This window comes from Erpetoichthys calabaricus, chromosome 4 (assembly GCF_900747795.2).
Source record: "Erpetoichthys calabaricus chromosome 4, fErpCal1.3, whole genome shotgun sequence".
In the NCBI taxonomy this organism is placed as follows: domain Eukaryota; kingdom Metazoa; phylum Chordata; class Cladistia; order Polypteriformes; family Polypteridae; genus Erpetoichthys; species Erpetoichthys calabaricus.
The window spans coordinates 313,003,139-313,025,888 of NC_041397.2; the positions used below are offsets into that span (position 1 = coordinate 313,003,139).

Genomic DNA, 22,750 nt, shown 5'->3' on the forward strand with positions numbered 1-22,750 from the left:
CTTAACAGGTCGAAAATTCTTTGTTGTGGTGATTGTACTTCAGAGATATATAATATTGTATATGGTGTGCCACAAGGATCTATATTGGATCAGTTGCTTCAGTTCTCCATTTGTCTATAACACAATGCACAAGGTGAGCTACCACAGCAATGCAGACGACACACAACTCCATTTATCACTAGAGCCTAATGACCATGATTGTAGTGAAGAATTAAGTTGGTTCGGGTTTAAATTTCAATCACTGCACACATCCGGTCAGAGATGGATGAAGATGTCCAAATGCTATTTATTAATTTCTTCCAAACTTATACAAATGTGAAGGTATGGTCTAAATAAAATAATAAACATAAATTAGCTATCACAGTTTCTTTCTCTTCAGTTTGCCAATGTTAACATTAGTCATTAACAGATACTTTATTTATCCAGTAGATGGCATACTACACTCAAGATAACATCAATATCAGGAAATTACTAGAACGCTAAACTATAAAGCATTTACTAAAATTAAATAAGTAATTATTCTTAACATATATACATATTATACATGAGGAAACCATAATACTGTAATTCTATAACAAAGAATATGTATGAAACTCCAAATAGCGTCTGTTCAACTATACTTTAGCTTCCTGAAACGTCTATATTTTAGAAACTGTATTAAATATATATCCAAATTACAAATTTAAACACAAACAATATACTTTAAGGACAAACAATTAAATTCCACTTACTTTATAAATAATTGCGCAAACATTCACATATAACAAATAAAGCTCCTACTCTACTGCTCAGACGCCACCAAACAATCCATAAGGTTCAAGCCCTGAAGCCCTGTGATTGGCCAAGTTCCAACTCAGCACAGGCCAATCACAATAACTAATAAATCAAGGTGGAAGACAACTAATTAAAGGGATACAACACATAAATAATATACTGCCTTTTCAACAATGATGCTCTTGGACAGGGGTGTCGAACTCTGGGCCTGGAGGGCCGCAGTGGCTACAGGTTTTCATTCTAACCCTTTTCCTAATCAGTGAGTAGTTTTCACTGCTAATTAGCTCCTTTTCCCTTCATTTCAATAGCCCTGTTTTTAAGGATTCAGTCCTCTGAATTGATTTGTTTCTTCATTAAATGGCACCCAAACAGAAATGAGGTGTGAAACGAGCCAAAAGATGACCAGCTGAACTGGGATTTCAAACTCCAACAAATTTCACTCCAAAATGTCTATTAATGAGAAGCTGTTAATTAAGCCCATTATTTAATTCAATTCATTCTACCACAACAGATATTCTCAAATTTGTCGATTTTTCTGTTTTTTCTAAGAACACCGTCAAAATGTTTTGGTGACCTGAGAGATCAACCTTACTGAGACCTTCACCTTTCTTTATTTTCAGATATTGTGTGATGGGCACAGGTGAGGTGGTCATGTGGTGGCTTGTTTGATGTCTCCTTATTGTTTGGCTACTAATTAAGGAAAAAGAGACAACTAAGGGGCCTGAGTCAAGTTAATTAAAACTAAAGCAAAAGAAGTTAATTAGCAGTAAAAACGGCTCACTAATGAAGAAGACGGTTAGAATGAAAATCTGCAGCCACTGTTGCCCTTGAGGACCGGAGTCTGACACCTGTGCTCTTGGCTGTCTGATCCAATGTCTTAGCAGTTATTTCAGATTTGATGAGTAGTCACTTTCTTACACTAAAAAGGAAAAAACAGAAATCTTAGTGATTGACAAACATGGATATAGCGAGGATACTGGAAATAACCTTGATCGGAAGTAAAGACGTTAGGGGTTAACATCGCCTCTGACCTAAACATTAAATCACACATTAACCAGATTACTACGACTGCATTATTTCACTTAAAGAATAAAGCAAAAGTTATAACAATAATTGATTTAGAAGACACTGAAAAATTAGTTCAAGCTTTTACTTTTAGTTGACTAGATTACTGTAATTCTCTCCTAACAGGAATACCTGAGAAAGACATCAACCGATTGTAATGAGTGCAGAATGGATCAGCCAGAATCTTAACAAAATTTGAGCACGTCTCACCAGTTTTAGCGTCATTACCTCAGTTGCCTGGGTCATTCAGAATTGACTTTAACTTCTTCTTCTGGTTTATAAAGCTTTAAATAATCTGCGCCGTCCTAAAGTTTGGAATGCCTGTCCTCCTAACACTCCAAGTTGTAACCTCAGATCTTTGAATGGTGGTCTGCTTATAATTCCAAGAGTCAAGATTAAAAGAGGTGTTGAGGTGGCCTTCTGCTGTTATGCACCTAAAATCTGAATACTTTACCTATAGAAATTTGCCAAGCTAATTCCGTGGGACATTTAAAAAAAAGTGCTGAAAACTCACTATTTTAATATGGCTTTATCGTAGCTACATATTAGTTGTATTCCTAATAGACTATATGGGCAGAGAATTATCATATTCTTCAGGGATCCACAATCTCCAATTTTCTTTGTTATTTTCTCTGGTTCTTCTGTGATGACAACCATTGCCACCACCACCACCTGATTAAGGCACCATGCAGCTCCCTGAGAAGATGAAATGAAGGCAGGTGTCTCAGCTGTCCACGAGACCAACTCCATCTAATCTCATCTTGTGAAGCATAAAAAATACATGGTCCTTTGTCCGAGGTGTGGTGTGATGCTGCCTTTCACAGCTTGTTTTAAGGTACTTTCTGACAGAAGAGTGTAGGCACTGAAGTTCCCTTCTTGAAGTTATGACTTCTAATCAGTCTTCTCAGACTGAGCTCAGTCTCTTGCCCAGAGTTTGGCTCGGCAGAGTTGATCTTGGAGCTCATTCAACTCATCCAGCTCCGAGGCTTTATGGATATTATCTTCCAGTACAAAGAAAGTTTGTGAGCTTTTTGCTCCACAGAGAATTGATAGCCTCTCAACCATAAAAGAGTGGATGATCAGCTTTCAGCTCCCCAAAAATGGGCAGCTCATCAACTTCCAGTTACACATCTCCAATGTTGCCTTATAGGTGCCTTATTTTGTCCATCATATCCAGTCACAGTTCAGCTTAAAATGAATGTCATTTTGGGTGCCTTTTTGTGTGAAGGAGTTTCTACGAGGTGCCCGCTCAGCTCTGATTTCCACCTTTTTGTTATCAGATGTAGAACAGAGCTGACCAAAGTGTTGGTACAAGGTGCAGTTCAGCCGTTCACTTAGGAATGCAGCTTGGGAAGTACAGCTGAATTTCTAAATTAAATCTGCTGTCCTAAAAGACCTTGTGTGCCTCTAAATGCCTAGGCGAAAGGGCAATGCCCACTTTGTCCTTCACATTCATCCTGGTAGACTGCCTTATTGTGGTGACAACTTTCAATTTTGCTAGTTTAATTGGTGGTCTGCTGTCTCTACTGTACTAACATTTCCTCTTTTTGTGGTTAGACAAGTTACTGTACTTTTATAGAGATCAGAAGTTACAGTAAAATAAAAATCGTCAATGTTACAGTTCAATACTGTGCTTTCTTACAAAAATGCTTTTAGCAAAGTAGTTAGAATAAAAAGAGAGATTAATAAAATTCTTGATTACTTCATAATAAAATCATATTCTCTTAACAGATTTCATCAGTTGAGTGTTAACAAAGGTCCAAAATAAATTCATTCAGTATTCAGTTTTTTTTTTTTTTTTCAAAAGGTCTCTTTTAAAAGTTTCTTAATATGTTGGCACTTTGACTCTGGCGATTTTCTCTTTTGACTCTTCTTTTCGACACTTAGTGAGAGTTCTTCATTTCTAATGAGACTTGTTATTATTTCTGCCCTTTCCTTCACTTCCTGCAGTTCCTTATTTCGCTCCATCCATTCCAGCTTTGCTTCTTGTTTTTTAGTCTGAATGAGGAGCTCAATGTTCCCTAGAAAGTAGAGCGGGTTTCGTCTGAGGGCAATTTCTTCAAGTCGTTTTATACTTTCATGAGACTCCTTACGGAGTTTGTAATTCAGCTTTATCAAAGTCTCCAGTTCATGACAAAACCACTCAGACAGTTGTTCAGTTGTCATCAATTCCCCTTGTGCTTGTTCGTATTTCTTCTTAAGCTCATCAAACATCTTTTTGACTTTTTTAGCTTCAGAGATGAATCTGTGCTGTTGGTCGGAGCGAATATTCCGTGAACACTTACCAGGACAAACAGTGCGGACCCCGTCCTTCATAGCAGAACATCTGATCTTATCCTCATCATTTGATAAAGAACACGGATAATGACAGGTGAAGTTGCCTTTCTGGCAGTTAGTGATGAACTTGCCGGTGCCTGCAATGCTCTCTGTTTTTGTCTCAGTTACATCCACTTCATACTCAAAATCCTTGTTGCTCTCTATGTCAGTAATATGCTTATCTGAAATATCACGGGTTTGTCTAATTTCTTCACGTTTACTCAGTGCAGTACTGATTTTAGGCCGCAATACTTCCACTACCGTCTCCAAACTTTCATCATCCATCTTCTCTAAAGCCTTAAAAAACCCCTCCATGTTGTTTGCACCCATGTCCCAAAACATTTTGTCAAACATCTGATCATCACTGCTATTAGTCTCGTCATTATTAGCATAAAGTGCTGAATTATTAAATTTGAAAAATAAAGGACTCTCTTTCTCATCTTTGGGGAATGGTATGTTAGACTCCGTGATGGCATTCAGAACTGGTGGACGCTGTCCATCTGCAAATGTGATCAAGACTAGGATGTTATTGGCTATGTCTTTACCAAAAATGGACAAAATGGAGTCAAAGATGTACTTCTGTGTGTGTGTCAGTCGAGCTTGGGAAGCCTGAACTACAAAGCACACTGCGGTAATGTGTTGGACCCCCTGTGGAGATGAAAAACATTCTCGTATCTGCTCAGTGATTTGTTTGTCCTGATCAATTCCTCTGGCATCTCCAAAACCCGGCGTGTCGACTACAGTGAAGGAGTATGGGACCTTGAAACAATCCTGGTAATTCATTTCATAGACAGTGACAGCAGATGTCTGGCTTTCAGCTTGACTTCTAGATGTTTCTTCATGGATTAACTTGAACCTGAAGTCATCCTCCCACTGGACACCAAATACGTAGTTGACCATTCCATTGATCAGGGTGGATTTGCCAGAACCTGTTTCTCCAAGGACCATAATTGTTTTTGAAGGTTTGATGGATGTTCTGTTTCCAAAGGAACATGTTTCTATCTTCTTCACAGTATTTATGAACTGTGATTTCAAAGACAAAAGATGAATTCTTAATTTTCCATCTGTTATCTCCTTACATTTGTCTTTTATAGCATGTCTTCCCGTAGGCTTTATAATGGGCAGTGTTCTTACTTCAATCTTATCACTGGCCTGACTCACACCAACTTGACAAATGGCTCTGTGTCTGAGTTGATATGTTGAAGTTGGATGTAACTCTGTGATGGTACATTTTACACATTTATCAGTTGTGTTCACAGTCTTCCACTCTTCATCTTCTAGTCGCTTATACTCCACTCTGTACCCTTCTAAGTCACACTTTGGTGGTCTTAACTTTAAGGTTACACTGTCTTCTGTCTGGGAGTCAACCACAAGAGTCTCAGGTTTCGGTGGAAGCTGAAAGTTTTTGTTTATGAGATGCCCACATTTATACAAATAGATTGTTGCCCCAAGATATTCACCATCAGCCTTTGACCGGACGAGAAATCTCGTTGTTTTGCTGCTTTGGTTTATTTCAGCAAACTCAATGAAACGCTGGGAATGCTGTCTGAAATTCTGGATGATTAACTCTTCACTTGGCTCTGACAGATGATATGAGGACTTCCTAGAAGGGGCTTGAAGATAGCGTTCCATTTCTGACATGTATGGCTGACACACATGCAGTGAAGTGAACGTCAAGCAGACAATATTTTTAATACTGGTATTGTAAATTAATGTATCCAGGTCATTTATAACAATATCAAGTTTTATTTCATTAATTCGATTAAAGAAACTTCTGAGCATAGTGATTTCCTTTTCTCTTTTATCCAGCCATGTTGTTATGACACACTTCTTAAATGGCGACTCTTCCTTCTTCTTCAGAATGTTGGCCAGCTCTCCTTCACTTGCGTCACCCCCCCCTGATATTTGGCAAGACCCTTGCCAGTTCTTTTTGGAAGGTATATTTAAATTGATTAAGCATTGATTTGAAGTCATTTGCATTTTTCCTAATAATAGAAAAGTTGTTGACAACACCGTCTTTCATGATGTCATTACACCTCATGATGTGCTCGTCTAATTCCTCCAGGACCTCCTGAGATTTGGACACAAGTGCCACACTGATCTCTTGTACCACCTGAGCAGCCTGTGAGTTGAGATGTTTCAGCGGGTACAGCCAGACCTGGACGGGCACAGCTAGCTTGTCATCTTCGTCAATATGCTTTGGCAAATTGTTGTAAATCTGCATGGCATCCAGAAAGCTTGTAGGATTGTGATCAAGGAGAAAATCACCATAGAATGTGACGTTAAGATGGTCAGCGGTTTCCTTGTCAGCATCTATCATTTTTAAGTCTCTTTTCCCATCTACAGAAATATATTTTTTAATTAATGTTTCTAATTTTCCTTTATTATCTCGGTTCTGTTCCTCTTTAGTGTCCATTTGATCAAAAATGAAAAAAGCCTGAGCTCCATACAACACACCTGTGACAACATGGGTGGCCGATTTCTGCTCAAACACTTCTGGATAGACGACGTTCTGATTCCCCAAGTGGCTCATGGTGAGCTGCTCCATTCTGGTGGTCGTGCTGTAGTGCAGGGTGACCCTGGACTGTAGTTTGGATGATTTGGTGTCATTGAGGTACTTGGCAGCTCCACCAACCTCAATCAAGCCAGACAAGAAGCTCGCTTTAAGAGAGGCTGTCACATTTAAGATGGAAGTTTTCTCATCCAAGGAGTCCAAAGTGATGATGTTGACCTGCGTGTTTTTCTGGGGTTTAATTTTGAGGTCTTTCTTGAGGTTTTCCAAGTCCCATAGAGTGACATCTGGTGATAAAAACAAAATTGAACAATCAAAAAAATTGCAATTTGGTGATACGTGGATCCCAGAATATCACTGCAGGTGGTCTGTTTGAGAGAGCAAACATGAAAAATTGAATTTTCTCTTACCTGGAATGAGTGAATCAGTGCGACAGTCATAGAGCATCCCCACCTGGAAAGGTCGGCCAAGGGCGTCCATCTCCAAAGCTGAGCCATCTTGAGATGACAATCCCAGCCTGTGAAATTAAGCACATAAATGATATAAAATGAGCAGTTTATTACAATTGTAAGAGTTTTCTCCATTTTTTCGTCTTTTTAAGTCAAATAAAGGACTGCAGGGATATAGAAGAGTTCATCTTAGCAGGATGAGCTGAAAGGCAGGAATCAGTGCTAGTGGGGGTGCCAGTCCATCACAGAGTGCAACCAAATTCACTCATTCTGGTCAGACTGGAGTTACCAATGAAGTGGTATTATAGGTGGTCCGGGCCACTGCATTATAATATTGGCTTGGTCTCCATCTGTGCAGATTGGGCCTTTTCTCCACAAATCTCTTTCATTTTTTATTTAGCGACTCTGATTTTCATCTTCATCCTGCCTTTGGCTTACTGTTGCCACAAAAAGATTCTGTTTTCCATAACCCTAATTTTATATGAAGCAGATTCAAAAAATGGCTGGATGGAATACTAGTAATTTAAAAACATAAATCTATAAAAAACTTCCAGTTTTGATCAGGACTTGCAAACATTTTGTTTAATTCTGACATACAGATGATGAAGGCTTCTGCTAATCTGATCAGGAGACCCCCGCTATCCATACAGTGCCTATAAAAAGTCTTCACTCTTTGGAGATTTTCCCATTTTTTTTTTTATATAACATTTAATCCCAGTGGATATAATTTTGTTTTTTGACAACAAAAAGAGAGTCTTCAATGCCAAAGTGAAATCAGATCTCGTCAAAGTGGTCTAATTTAATTTCAACTATTAAACTCTAAATAACACTGATCTGCAAATAAATAAAGGAATAAATAAAATGTGCATCAGTTAGAAATTTTAGACATTCTTTAAACATTTGAGGACTCTGGATCAATATCACAATTGCAGAGCAATGAAGGTTTAAAAAAAGGAAAAAAATCAACTATATTAAAGAAAGTTTTATGGTTTCCAGAGAAGCTGACCTCCCTGTGCAGCGATGTCGGGTGATCTTCACGTTCGCTTGCTCTCGCTCCGTTCGATTTCTTCTTGTGGTGCTATCTCAAGTTGAAGGTATACACACACCGACCTCAAAACATTGAAGCCCTCAAGGCTGCTACTCACCCAACGAAATCACCGCTATCCCACTTGAAACGGCCGAACGAGTCATGTGAGCGTTCAGAAATCGTCTCGAGGAGTGTATCACCTTTGATGGCCACCACCTTGAACACATCATTTTTAAAACACAGTGAAAGAAATCTATTTTGTATACCCTTTATTGTGTCATAATGAAATTTATTTTATCTTTAAGTGTTTTTGTAGAATAAACATTTAAAATGTGGTACTTGTTTTTGGCTTACCCTGTAAATTCAGACTTGGAAAAATGTATAAATTACATTTCAAATTGTTTTAAATATAATTATTTCTTACAAAATGTAGTCATTTGGAAATGTTTTTTTCCTATTCTAATCCTCTGATGGTGTTTCATTGTGGAATCTTCTTCTTCCTCTTCATCGTTTCCCCCTTCTCTGTGGGTTCAATGTGCCTGATCAGCCAGTCCTTCACAAGTTGGTCCTGCACCTCCTCCCCTTCAGACTCTTTTCCTTCAAATCTTCATCTCCTTTACCCATCCACCTCCACTTTGGCTTCCATCACTTCCACTTCCCTGTACTTCCATGTCCATCACTCTTTTGCCCACATATTCCTTGTCTCTCCTCATCCCATGTTCACACCACTTCAACCTCCTTTCCTGTACTTTCTTAGACATCTCTCACTCTTTTGTTGAACCTCTGATTGTCTCATCTCTTATTGTGTAATTTTTTGTTACTATGTACATCTACACATTCTCATTTATGCCATTTTCTAACTTTTTAACTCTGCTTCTAATTCTTCACCTTTGGCTGCCACTGGTCTTAGATGTTTAAATTTATCCTCTCTTTTCAATGGCTCTCCCTGCAGGTTGACTTCTGAATCCTGGATACAATTAAACCACAGATAGTCTGTCTTCTTCCTAGTTATCTTCAAGCCTCAGTCTTCCAAAGTCCTTCTCCATTCTTCCAACTTTCTCTCCACTTTCTCCTTTCTCATGCTACACAACACAATTTTGATGGCAAAAAGTCAGCACCAGCGGTGATTGGTCTTTTAACTTAGGAGTCCACACATCCATAATCAGATCAAAGAGGTAAGGACTTAAAGAAGATCCCTGGTGCAGACCACCTCTAATTGGAATCTTGTCTGTTACCCAGCACTGCTTTTAACCCGAGTCCTCATTCCCTCAAACATATCGTGGACAATCTTCACATACTTCTCTGGTCCTCCTTCCTGTCTCATGCTCCTTCAGACTTCTTGACGTGATCCTATATCATAACCCTTCTCTAAATCAATAAATTCCACATAAAAACCTTTCTGTTTTTCTTGGTGCTACTCTATGAGTTGTCTCAATGCAAAGACTGCAGCAGTTGTTGCTCTCCCTGTTATAAAATCAAACTGCTCCTCTCCAAGCCTTCTCTGTATAACCCTTTCCCCAAATTTTCATTTTGTGTGACAGCAGCTTTATCCCTTTACAGTTTTCACAATCCTGAATATCACCCTTCTCCATATAATTGGGTCCAGTCACACTGTTCCTCCACTCCTCTGGTATTCTCTTCTATTCCTTGATCTTCTGCATTAGATTCCATAAATCATAGCTAACATTAAGAACGAGGAAGACTGCCATTTTGCACCTCAAAGTATACATCAAATAATATTCTGAACATGGAAAATAATTATTCCATTAAAAATTAATGCTTTTTTTTAACTAAATCTGATAGCTTGTGGCAACAGTTAGTGGTTGAGAAATTTCAATTTCAGTAATCGATTTAGCACACCTAAATCTATAAAATACAGTTTTTTAGTGTGTGCTGGATTTTGGTGTAGACCAGTATAGTTGATCAACCCTTCAAATTAGTTGTGTGATGGCTTTAAGAGGCAGAAGAAGAAAATAGTTTTAATGTAACTTCAGTAGCATTATAACGTTCACAGTGAAGAACGGAATGGAAACCCAAATCAGTGAACTTGTGATAAAACCTCAATGTGCTACACTTTTCACAACACTTTTAGCCGACAAAATGCCAGGATTTTATCCAAAACTTGCCAGTTGAGACACAGCCAGGCCAATTGTCCTCAACACTGAAGAAGAATCTGCAAAGTGCTGATAGATAAATGCTGTCTGTTCACACCAACATCCCATCGTCTGCACAGGCTCCACAAAGTTGTGTTTTACAAGTTGCTGCACCCCTTCTGATGGTCTGAAGATACTTGAGCAACTTCTCTCCCCCTCATTTTTATTCAACAGATGTTAAAACATTTGAACATTGGAAAAATGTTGACAAGTACTAGCCATTCAGCTCAGCAAAGTTCACCAGTCCTATTCACTTAATTCTCCCAAAATAACATCAAGTCGAATTTTGAAAGTCCATAAAGTCTACCACACTACTTGGTCACTTATTCTATGTCTCTGTAAAGAAGCACTTCCTAATGTTTGTGCAAAATTTACCCTTAACAAGTTTCCAACGGTGTTCACAAATTCTTGATAAACTCATTTGAAAGTCACAGACTTGATCCATAATTTTTGAACACTTCAGTCAGGTCTCCTCTTAATCTTCATTTGCTTAAACTGAAAAGGCTCCGCTCTTTTAATCTTTCCTCATAACTCATCTCTGAGCCTGGCCGCTCATCTTTAGACTTTTTTTAGCCCTGTTATGTCCTTTTTGTATTCTGAAGACCAAAACTGCACACAGGACTCCAGATGAGTCCTCACCAGTGTGTTAAAAAGCTGGAGCAGAACCTCCTGTGACTTGTACTCCACACATCAAGGCGCTATATAACCTGACATTCTGTTAGCCTTATTAATGGCTTCTGAACACTGTCTTAATGAGTGCAAAAATGTGTTAAACAAACTGTAAAAAGTGCAAGTGCAAGCGTGTAATGATTTAGTAAATTCCAGGTTATCTGCTAATCCACCTATCTTGGTATCATCTGCCAGCTTGTTACTTATATTATTATCCTAATCATTTATATAAATTAAAAATAGCAGTGTCCCCTGCTTGCTCTGCCTGAGCCAATTCTGCACCCATCTAAAAACATCACCCTGAACTCCCAATAATTATTTTTTGATGCCCACCCTCTCATCCCCTCTCATCTGGCACCTTATCAAATGCTTTCTGAATGTCAAGATAAATAATACCATACACACCACTCTGCTCAGATCCCTTTGTTGCTTCCTCACAGAATTCTACCATGTTAGTAAAACGTGATCTCCCTCTTGTGAACCCGTAGTGACTGTTCAGTAAAACTCCTTCTCTCTGGCATCCTTCAACATCTGCAATAAGATGCTGCAGATGTTCTATCAGACAGTTGTGGCGAGCGCCCTCTTCTACACGGTGGTGTGCTGGGGAGGCAGCATTAAGAAGAAAGACACCTCACGCCTTGTCAAACTGGTGAGGAAGGCAGGCTCTATTGTAGGCACGGAGCTGGACAGTTTGACATCTGTGGCAGAGCGATGGGCGCTGAGCAGACTCCTGTCAATCATGGAGAATCCACTGCATCCACTGAACAGGATCATCTCCAGACAGAGGAGCAGCTTCAGCGACAGACTGCTGTCACCGTCCTGCTCCACTGACAGTCTGAGGAGATCGTTCCTCCCCCAAACTATGCGACTCTTCAATTCCACCGGGGGGGGTAAACGTTAATATTATAAAAAGTTATTGTCTGTTTTTACCTGCATTATTATCAATCTTTAATTTAATATTGTTTTTTTTTGTATCAGTATGCTGCTGCTGGAGAATGTGAATTTCCCCTTGGGATTAATAAAGTATCTATCTATCTATCTATCTATCTATCTATCTATCTATCTATCTATCTATCTATCTATCTATCTATCTATCTATCTATCTATCTATCTATCTATCTATCTATCTATCTATCTATCTATCTATCTATCTATCTATCTATCTATCTATCTATCTATCTATCTATCTATCTATCTATCTATCTATCTATCTATCTATCTCTTGACATGAGCTGCTCACCCTTATCCTTAGTAATTCCTTCCATTGATTTGCACATTTAGCTTACTTACTATTTTGTCTTGGTAGAGTTCTGTATTATTCTACTTTCCCCTTTTGTATTCTTTATTGTGAGGCCTTTGTCAGAATGCCTCAAATCCCATAGACTTACCACTGTTTATAAGGTATTGTACTTTATAACTTCTCCCCATCTTCCCTTCTACATCTTTAACCTCAGGCAATTACAGAGTAAAAGACAAACAGGAGTTAAGTTACAACTTTAAATAATGTGTTATTGAATATACTCATAAAATAATAACAATAAGCAATGTACAAGTGAATATTGGCAACCATAAAACCTGATAAATGCTGATGTGTAGTTTCAGGTGGCACACAAACTTGTTAGTTACTTCTAATGTCTCTAGTTAAGTTATCATTTCTAGCTTTCTTCAGGATGGGCCGAATGCCTGACTAAATATGGCTACTAGGCTGTGCTTCTCAGTGTGGTCGTCTTTTCAGTTCATGGTGTGTGTGATGCTCCTTCATCATGATGGTGAGAGAGAGACACAGGGAGGGGTAAAACAACCAAATGTATAAATTCTTTGTCCGAATCCTTACACCAATAATGCATTGTGCTATAGAATGGCCTCTGATTCAACCCAATCCTAAACAGCCATACTTCAGACCAATGGGACACACGATAACATTCACACCTGCCACTAAAACCATTTGTTGTGCTGATGACTTCCAGCTAAGTAGTTTGGCTTTCCTGTGGGGGATTGATTGAGAGTGTCCTGCAGAGGATCTCTTGCCAAACTGATTTTACACAGTGGTTAGTTAAACATCAAACCATTGCTGTTCCATTGCTGTTCTAATTAATGATATAACAATCCCAAGGAGACTGTCAGTTTTCACAGCATTAATAGCCTCTGGAGAAATGTATCAGGTTGTGGAGTAAATGTCAAACAAATAAAATATTGCAATTCTTTCAACAGTTGAAAACCAGATTTGGTAGAGATGTCCTATTACTCAAAATTCAATAATGGATATTAATTTCTTCTCACATGTATCGATGTGCTCTATAAGGAGTAACTCTGAGATGGTGGGTTGGGTTGTGTTTTGAGTTCACCCCGATATTTTATTTTTACAGATACTTGATGCTAAGGAGTACGCTATTGTTTCTTTTTTGGAGGATATTTATGCTAAAAAGCATAAGTAAAAAATGCAAAGCCCTGAAGCTGGAGATTGCTATCTACTTTGTGACTGAGAAGCCAGGGGCATTTTATAGTAATAACAAGTACCGAGTTAATGGCAATGCCATTGTGGCAGACGACCAGGGATCTTCATCCACCGTGAGACCTGGAAGAGGGTCGGACCATGGGAGGGGCACTGTTTTTCCCTGAGCTCAAGAGGGCAGCCGCCCTGGATTCCATCAGGGCCATGATAAAATGGAGCTGGGGAGCTCAACCCTGTGGGGACCCTTGGTCACCACCAGGGAGCTCCTAGACAGTCTTAGAGTCTGCCAAACCAGGAACTATGTATGCCTACAGTGCTTCCAAGAGCAAGGGCAGCACTTCCGCCACACTAGGTAGTGCTGCCAGAAGACCATCACTGAGCACCTGGAGCACATCCGGGGTGGGATAAAAGAGACCTCCTCACTCCCTTCGAGGAGCTGGAGTTGGGTGGAAGAGGATGGAGCTTGCGAGAGAGGAGTGTAGGCGGGTGAAGGAATAAGGACTGAGTTAGTGTGGGGTTTTGTGCACTGTCGTTGTGTTGTGTGGTCTATAATAAACCATGTGTTGTAGACATCTGGAGTCGTGTCTGTCTGTGGTTGGGCTATCTTTTACACCAGCATTTCTCAAGTTTTCATAACAGTTTTAATCGCGCCCCCCTAAAGTTTTTTTGAATGGAGCCCACTAATAACAATTTGTTCTTTTTTAATTAATGATATATCATAGATGCATGTTTTATTTTAATTACTTAACTTTTATCGACATTTATCTAACTCTATATTTATTTTTCTAGTATCGGAATGTAATTTAAGTTAATTAGTTTCGGTTTCAATAGATGTATTTTTCATATTTTTGATTCTTGTTTCCTTTTTTTTCACATCTTCGTGCCCCACTTTTTGTTACTTTGCGCCCCCCTAGAGGGGCCTGCCCCACAGTTTGAGAACCACAGTTTTACTCTATTTAGTCTGTCACCTAGAAAATCTTCTAGCACATATTTAAAGAAGAATCCCAATCCTCCAGCTTTTACCATCTTTTGCTGTGGAGAAACATGGGAGGTGTTGCAGTGATAATGCATAATGCAAGACTCTGTGCTCTCTTTTACAACCCTGGCGAAGTTTTGATATTCGTATTACTTGTGTCATGAAAGGCTGTTTTCTAATATATAGCTTAGTTCAATGGTAACATGTATGTAAGACAGAGATGTCCATGGTAGCTCAATGATCGGTTTCTGCGTAACATATATAATACTTTAGCTGAAGTACTGCAGATGCAGACAATTTCTAACCCATCACCTACTTCCATTTACAGGTCATTTTGAAAGAGGAAAACAATCTAATTGGTGTTAAAATGTATGTGTGCAAGGAAGCATCCCGTGATATTAAAATGAAATCTGCCAAGATGGTTGAAAGTTAAGGGTTGTGGTTTGCACCACACAGCTGACTGCCTTCGTGTCCCCCAGTGAGTTTCTGCACCAGCCACCGTCTCAGTAATGCAAAATGTGAAAACAGTTTGTTTACAATCTCCAAAAAATACAAAATGAACAAAGGAAAATGACTTGAAGTAATAAGGTGAGTTATAACTCTTCACTGCCTAATGAGAGTGTACCAAAGGAAAAGCTGTTCTTAAGTATATTTTCCTAAAATGTATCACCAACTTGAAACTATAAAGATAAAAAATGAAAAAAGATTAATGGTTGAGAAATAAATAATCAACTGAAAACTGCCACCTCTTTTTTCCGAGTATTTCAGCAGGACAAAAATTAAACTTATATAAAGAAAAACAGCATCCAATGATGAGGAAATGCTAAGAGTTTTCATAACCATACCGTTATTTGCGGGGGCACACAAGTCACTTTAACTCTTGTTGAAACTGAATTGTGAAATAGAAAAATGGAAAAACTGATACTGAAGTATATTTTGATGTAGAATTAAAGATTACACTTCAGCTGGTCTGTATTATTCCTTTATGGGGTCACACCAGGAATCGGCTTCCAGAGAGATGGCTCCCCGTGACTCTCTCTCTGTGTTCGTCTGTCTCTGTCAGCTCAAACGCCAGCGCCACACTTGTACTGGCCTTCTCTCTCCTCTGTCTCCTGCTCTTACTGGCTCCTTTACCTCACCGTTGTCTCTCTGCCTTTTCTGTTCTCTATCCCCTGGGTCTCAGTCTGACGCTGTTAAGGTGTGCCGTACCAGCTCTCCATGGTGACACTCTCCTGTCTCCTTTCTTTATGCCTGAAGTAAGCAAAACATGGATTCTGCAACAACAAAACACACTGCTGCAGAAAATACAGAAAATACGATCTTCATTGTAGAGGACGACCATCTAGTAGACGAATGATTTGCATAATCTAGTGAAATGCAAATATATAAAGCATGTGCTACCATAGACACTTTATTACAGGCTGGGGCCGCACCTTGTTTGCAGGTTTGTTTTATTTTTTTATTTTTTGTTCTCACAGGGCTTTAAAGTCCTATTGACTTGTTCTGCTGTACATACTTTTACTTTGCTGTTCGAGATAAAATGTAAAATATTGTTCTGTTTTGTTACTTTTTGTACCAAAGTGTTATGAAAATCTCTGCCTTAGTTTGCCTGTAGTTTCTTAAGAACTCTAACCTGTCATAAAATCAAACTAAAATCCCAAGTAAATTCTTTCCCCCGTCTTGGCCTTTAATGGCACAGCCCAAGCAAATTTTAAGAACACATTGATACATGCGAGGATTAATTTACATCCATCATTGATTTTTGAGTATTAAGACATCTCTACCAAATCTGCTTGCCACTGGTCATCGACTGTTGAAACAATTGTTCTGTTTTTCTTGAACTTTGCCCATGCTGGTTTGTACACTCTATAGGTATATTGTCCACTCATCCACTCCAACATATTTTTTCGCTTGATATTTTCTCCACAACCTGATACATTTCTCAAGAGGTTATTAATCCTGCGAAAACTGCCAGTCTCCTTTGGAGTGTAGTAGATTCTCTTTAAAGTCTTCTTCTGCATCCTCTCTCTTCTGTCTGTCACTCATGCTCTCTGTACTTTCTGCGCAGGCTGGTGCTGTATTCACCTAGGACTAGGATGCCCTGCTCTGCCCCATAGCTGACATACCTTGTTTTCTTACAGGCCCAAGGTCATCCTTGGCTTCCAAAGCTGCCTGCCCCTTTACAGACCATAACTAAGATGGCCACTCCTCTCAGACTACAGCCAAGATGGCTGACTACTTCCATTCAGATAAGAGCCAAAATGCCCAATTCCTAACAAACCACACAAAGCAGGTACAGACTACAGGTTGTAACTTCCGCTAACTAGGCTACATCTTGGTGGTACCGGAAATCTAAGGGTACGTGAATTACACCAGTAAAATTTTTGATCGATTTTGGTGCCAGTTTATACTACTCCTGATGCACTTTACCTCCTCCTTACCTGTTCCTTAAGTGCTAAAATACTGAAAGAATATCTTTGGGTTCTCTTTTGCCTTACCTGCTATATTCCTCTTTGTCTTTTATTATTATTATTACCATGCTTATTTTAACTTCACCCGTTTGTTGTCTGGTACAAATCTTGTAATCGACACTATCCCACTTCCTATTGTCCAAATGACTTGAAATTTTGCACACTTACTCACTTCCATCGACAATACATGAATCAATAATCAATTTCACTAATTGATCAATTAATCCATGTTGATTAAGAAATGAAATATTCATATGAAGAATAGTTAAAGATTTCACCAAAAGATGGTGCTAGTAACAGATAGAAATATTAAAGAAAGTGTTAAAATATTGATTACAAATTATACTAAAACAAACCCAAGACTAAACAGTTGAAAATAATATGTATATACTGTATATATATATATATATATATATATATACCGTCTTTTTCTGAAAATAAGACACTGTCTTACTTTCTTTTTTGGTCCAAAATACGCACTAGGGCTTATTTTCGGGGGAGGACAAAAATAAAAGTATATTTATATATTTTTATTTAATATTTATTTATTTTACACAGAATACAGAAATTTAAATTTATTCAATTACAGTCATGTCATCTTCTTCTGGAACATCGTCATAAATCAAGATTTACACCCCTGGAGTCTTCCACAATTCCCTTTTTGTACTCGACGGAATAGCTCTTTCGTTTTGTACTCATTTTAACTGCGGTTAAAAATTATTCACTTTATAAAAAATAAAATTACGTATGAGGAAATAATCAGACTTACAAGACTGAAATGAACAAACATTGTATCTGCACTGTCGCTCAATGTAGACTGCTGCCTTAACGAACAATTATTTATAGTGTGCGCCAACGACGCGTTCCGTCGCATTCCGCATATGCATGCCCCCCTCCACCCCCTCCCCACCTCATTCGACCATACTCTGCGATACGCGCGACGCAGTACAACACAGCAGAGCAGAGCGGACACAATATTTATGTATTCATGCTGCCTTATGTTGTATTTTTAAGATAAATTCCAAGAATTAATTTGAAACGAACTGTAGAGGTAAACAATGAATTTCTCGGAATATTTTATTTCAAACATTTCTCTGAAATACGAGTATTAGGGAAGCTAAACATACTTAATAAATCAACAGCATTTTTTAACGAATTCTTTTTTTCACATTATTTTAACTAGGGCTTATTTTCGGGGGAGGGCTTATATTACAAAAAGTTCCGAAAATCTCGATAGGGCTTATTTTCGGGGGATGTCTTATTTTCAGAAAAAGACGGTATATATATATATATATATATATATATATATATATATATATATATATATATATATATATATATATATACTTTTTAAAAGCACGCTTATATTAAGTTAAAAAGTGTACTAAAAAGTAAAAAATAAGTCTCTGATACATCACTCATAAAATAAAAGCGTGGGTGCTTTTCATCAATCAACACTCAAAAAAACACTTCTTAAAATATTATCAAAATCGCCCACCTTTTATTTTACTAATGATGCATGAGAGACTTATTTTTTTACTTTGTAGTACAGTTTTTAACTTAATATAAGCGTGGTTTTTAAAAAGTATTTTTACTCACTTCGCTCTATCACCCCCAATCCCCCCTTCGGTGGCGTGCTTCATTCTCACCACTTTGCATCTCTGCTGCTCGCGTTGTGAAGGGGGGGGGGGGCTGAACGCACACTAACCATGTGATCTGCAGGTCGCGCTGCATGTCGTTCATTAAAATGCCTGTACAGCAGTTGTCCTTTTGTCTCACTTCTTTGTCTCATGGGACGTTAAAGTGTCTCCAAGAAATTGTTTGTAAGTAGGGCGTGACGTGCAAGTAGTCTTGCTGGACTTCAAAAGGTCTCCACGAGATGATCACGTCTCGACCCAAAATTTTTTAATATAATAGATAGATATATTATGTTCTCTAATGTCCTTCTTAATGGTTGCCCTCATTTTCTCACATTGGAGTTATTACTCTTATATGCCTTATTCATTTGTTTTTTCCTTTGCAGCTTCTTTTTCTCCTCTTTAATAAACAATTGTGAATATTTTTAAATTTCCCATTCATTCCAAATTTAGGTATGTACATGTCTTGCATTACATGTAATACATTTTTAATCCTGTGCCACAGTCCTCAACTGTCTCCACATTTGAAAGCTTATCCCAGTCCGTCCTCCTTAGACTTTGCCACATTTGCTCAAAAGCTGCCCCACCAAAGTTAAACTTAATAGTTTTTGTCTTTGCCTCCATGCTCTTCCAAAACATTAAGAATTGTATTATACTATGGTCACATAATCCTAGTGGTTCAATCACCTCTACACCCTCAATTCTGTCCTGATTAAAACAAAATACTAAATCCAGACAGGTGTCCCCCTGTGTTTGTGCTTTAACATATTGTGTTAAAAAACAGTCCCTGATTACATCTAAAAACTCCTGCTCTTGTACTCCAATATTTGCAAAGTTATCCCAGTTAATATTCAGGTAGTTGAAGTCCCCCATGATTGTAATATCCCCATGTAAACTTTTTAATTTTACTAAAGAAATGTGCATTGAAGTTATTGCCTGCATTGGGTGGTCTATAACACACTCCCAGAATAAGACCTCTTTCCCTAATGCTTTCCAGGGAAGCCAGATGTCCTCACTAAGATGGGATTCAGCATCCAATTCTAGATGTTAAGAGATCAAAGTGCTAATAGTAAAGATTAATTTACAATAGCATGTTGTTGTGTTTTTCCCTTCTAGTTATTATGGAAGAGGAATTGCAACCCAACAAGTCCTTAAAAAACTTTATTTAGTAGTTAAACATACACTAAGACATTTAAAATGATTGAATTGTTTGACTAGAACAATTGATAAAGAACACTATACATGGGGTCTTACAGTATTTTGCCACTGAGGACAAACGCCACATTAACTAATTTTAGGAATGTGTCTCAAATTGGCCAGTTAGACCAGCCATTGTTACATTTTCTTCTCCTGCACCTCTCTGTAAGTTGAAGGTCCTAATTGGCAAAATTATCTGTTATTTCTTTTATCAAATGCGAGTTTATCAAGGCCGTATTGCACAAACACAAGCAGCACAGCCAACTGTCTTCATTCAGTTGATTCATTCTACTGTGGTGAATAATTTTCATTAAGCAAGACTCTCATTTAATTGATCTTCAATGTCTTCTGCCAGATCATCAATGTGTTGGCAAAGCCATATCACAAAAGAGGGTCTTTTTCAAAGTGGCGAGCAAACTAATCGCCATACAATACTGTCAACATTGCAAGAGCCGCTGAACAAACAAGGCTCTTGAAAGCTATTCCTCGTTTGTTGTTTCTAGGTTTTAAGTTGCCACAGGCAAGAAATTCTTATAAAATGGATACACGGTCAACTTTAATTACAGTAGAAAGCAGAGAAATTCACACTGCAGAAAATTGCTTTAACATTTGTGCTTTTTGACTTACTTTTCCAATAAGTGTTTGCTCTTTACCTGAATTTTATCTTCATCTTGTTCTTCATCATGCCATTACAGTTAATGTATTAGATTTTTTCACTTTATGGTAATGTTTAATCTTACTGTTGATTATTTTTTTTTTTGTGGTTTGACATGAGACACTTTTCCATATTGATTATGGAGTACACGTAAAAAAGTTGTTTTGAGAATAAGCAAGAATGTAAATTTAAAGAAACCAATGTCAGACCACTATCTACAAGATGGAAAAATAAATCTGTTATTACAGTGCCTTGAGAAAGGATTCATCCTCCTGTTTTGTCACATTGTAATCTGGAAATAAAAAAGATTTTCATTTCGATTCTATGTAATGGACTTAACAATATAGACCAAATTGATAAAGTGGAATGAAAATAAAACACCTTGTACATGTAGAAAAACAAAACAAAACAAGTATAAACCTAAAAGATGTGAATGCATTGTGAGACTTCTGCACTCTTTTGAGACTCTCCCTAAAGGGACGACACACATAACCGTGACTGCCGCATCTGTTGAGGGCTGCTTGTCCGTCTCAGTGCCACAGAAACAACTACAAGCTGACCGCTGCCACATGCAATAAGTGCCTGTCGCCTGATGGGTGATGGACAGAACATTATAACTTGGCCACTGCCCTGGCCCTGACCCTGCCTGTTTGCTGCGTCTGTGTGTAGTAGAATGGTAGATCGAGCTACAATTAATAACCTTGCTATTCCTGTTTTGAGTGAAATAAAACAGGTTTTGCAAAGGTACTGAGACTCGGGCAGCAAGACACCTATTCACACGTCACAGCATTTAAAAAAGTACTAATTCTGGTTAACTTAAATAAAAGTGAGACTTTTAATTTAAACAAGAACTTTTATTCAGCCTAAAATATATTTCCTTCAAAATAATATCCTAAAATGTACAAATAGAACATAATCAATTCATAAGTAATATGACTGTATTTAATTCAATCCTCATCTTTGTAACATAAACAGAAACTCTAGATGTTAAAGAAATCAAATCCGTTTCTCTTACTTGCTCGGAGATGCAACCATTGTCACTCCCAGCACTTCAAGGTGTTTCAGGCTCTGCTCAGCTGATGCACTTCCGTCTCTTTAAAAGGTCTGACTGCAGTCTGCCAACAGGTGTAGCTTCTGCGTCTTCTTTAGACACGTGATTTCCAGGAAACTATTTGAATTTAAATTAACTATTTGCTCTAAAGAAAAGATAATAATTCCTGATCTTTTGATTTTGTTATTGTATATAGCCTTTAACAAATCCTAATAACATAGCATAGTCTAAATTTATTTGCATTTATTTTACTAAGACGGTAAAAGTAGATTTGATACTGTTATGGTGTATAAAATCTACATCTTATTCTGTATTATATTTTGCTCAATCCAAACAAGATGAATTCAGATGTAGGAGGCATTATAATAAAAAAGGCATATCCTCTTCCCTTATACCTGACTTTATAACAATTGTTCATAGCTTAGTGCTAATTTGTTTACAGCCTGGGAAAGAAAGCCTGGATTGATAACTCAGGCTATTGATTACTTTATGGATGGACATCTGGGACATCAATTGGGTTTACGACATGGGAAATGAAGGCTGAGGCAATATCAAAGAACTTTATTACCTGGGGAGCAAAATTCATCCATCATATTGACAGCCAGCCAATCAGGTGCTTGGAACATTCACGTGCTGTGAAACCATGGCATGAAACTTTATAATAAATATGCCTCATTTTTGAAAGAAACATCAGCAGAAGAAGAAGAGAAACAGTGACGACGGAAGAGCGACGTCAGAGAACAAAACAAAGACACATGTGACCAGTTTTCATCCGATCGTCAGTCAACAGCATTCTCATGAACATTGATTGCTAAATCAAACGCCGCCCTGGGACTTTCATCCTTGACATCACTGATTCCTTTCAGTAAGCTTTTTTTAAGGCTATTTTATCCAGACTTTACTATCGATCTTATTTTCTATTACTTATTATTGTTCTTTAAAAAATAGTAACTTGTTTTCATCTTTCTATGCTTTGTCTTAATGTCTAGAGTGATTGAAGTAATAAGGTAGATTTCTAAGAACACCTGGCGTAGCTGGAGATTTTGCCATTAGCTCTGTGCTGCGGGGTTTTAAGGCTGAGAGTGAGGGCGCCACTCAATAGTTAGGGACAGTATGAGAAGAAGGTATTCTTGGCTGATAAATGGCCTATAGTCAAGGATACTGAGTCTTTGTATGTTTTAATATTTTCTTGGAGACCAAAAGTAACATTTAGGTCTGAGGTCTATTTAAAACATCATATGTTGTCCGTGTCGATAATAAATAAGTCTCTTGATGTGCTGAGAGAGTGACAAGTTGTGTTATACTTAAAGCATTTGTGTGTTTTTTAAGTGCTAAAAGTTAGCCAA

The 22,750-nt window shown here is 38.0% G+C and overlaps 2 protein-coding genes across 2 annotated transcripts in view; both read right to left on the reverse strand.

Annotated features, from left to right (window-relative positions):
* Window positions 1–255: 255 nt before the first annotated feature.
* The window catches only part of LOC114641179 (uncharacterized), a 52,843-nt gene continuing 30,348 nt past the window's right edge, over window positions 256–22,750 (reverse strand). The window contains 1 exon segment of the mRNA XM_051925829.1: window positions 256–5,011. Coding sequence (XP_051781789.1) covers window positions 3,640–5,011 — 1,372 coding nt within the window. The 3' untranslated portion in view covers window positions 256–3,639.
* On the reverse strand, window positions 5,005–21,403 carry LOC114641185 (neoverrucotoxin subunit beta-like). Its single transcript, XM_028790279.2, has 3 exons — window positions 21,369–21,403; window positions 7,078–7,184; window positions 5,005–6,954 (listed from the first exon to the last, which is right to left on the reverse strand). The coding sequence occupies exons 1-3, from the start codon at window positions 21,386–21,388 to the stop codon at window positions 6,044–6,046; spliced, it is 1,038 nt and encodes a 345-aa protein (XP_028646112.2). The 5' UTR covers window positions 21,389–21,403; the 3' UTR covers window positions 5,005–6,043.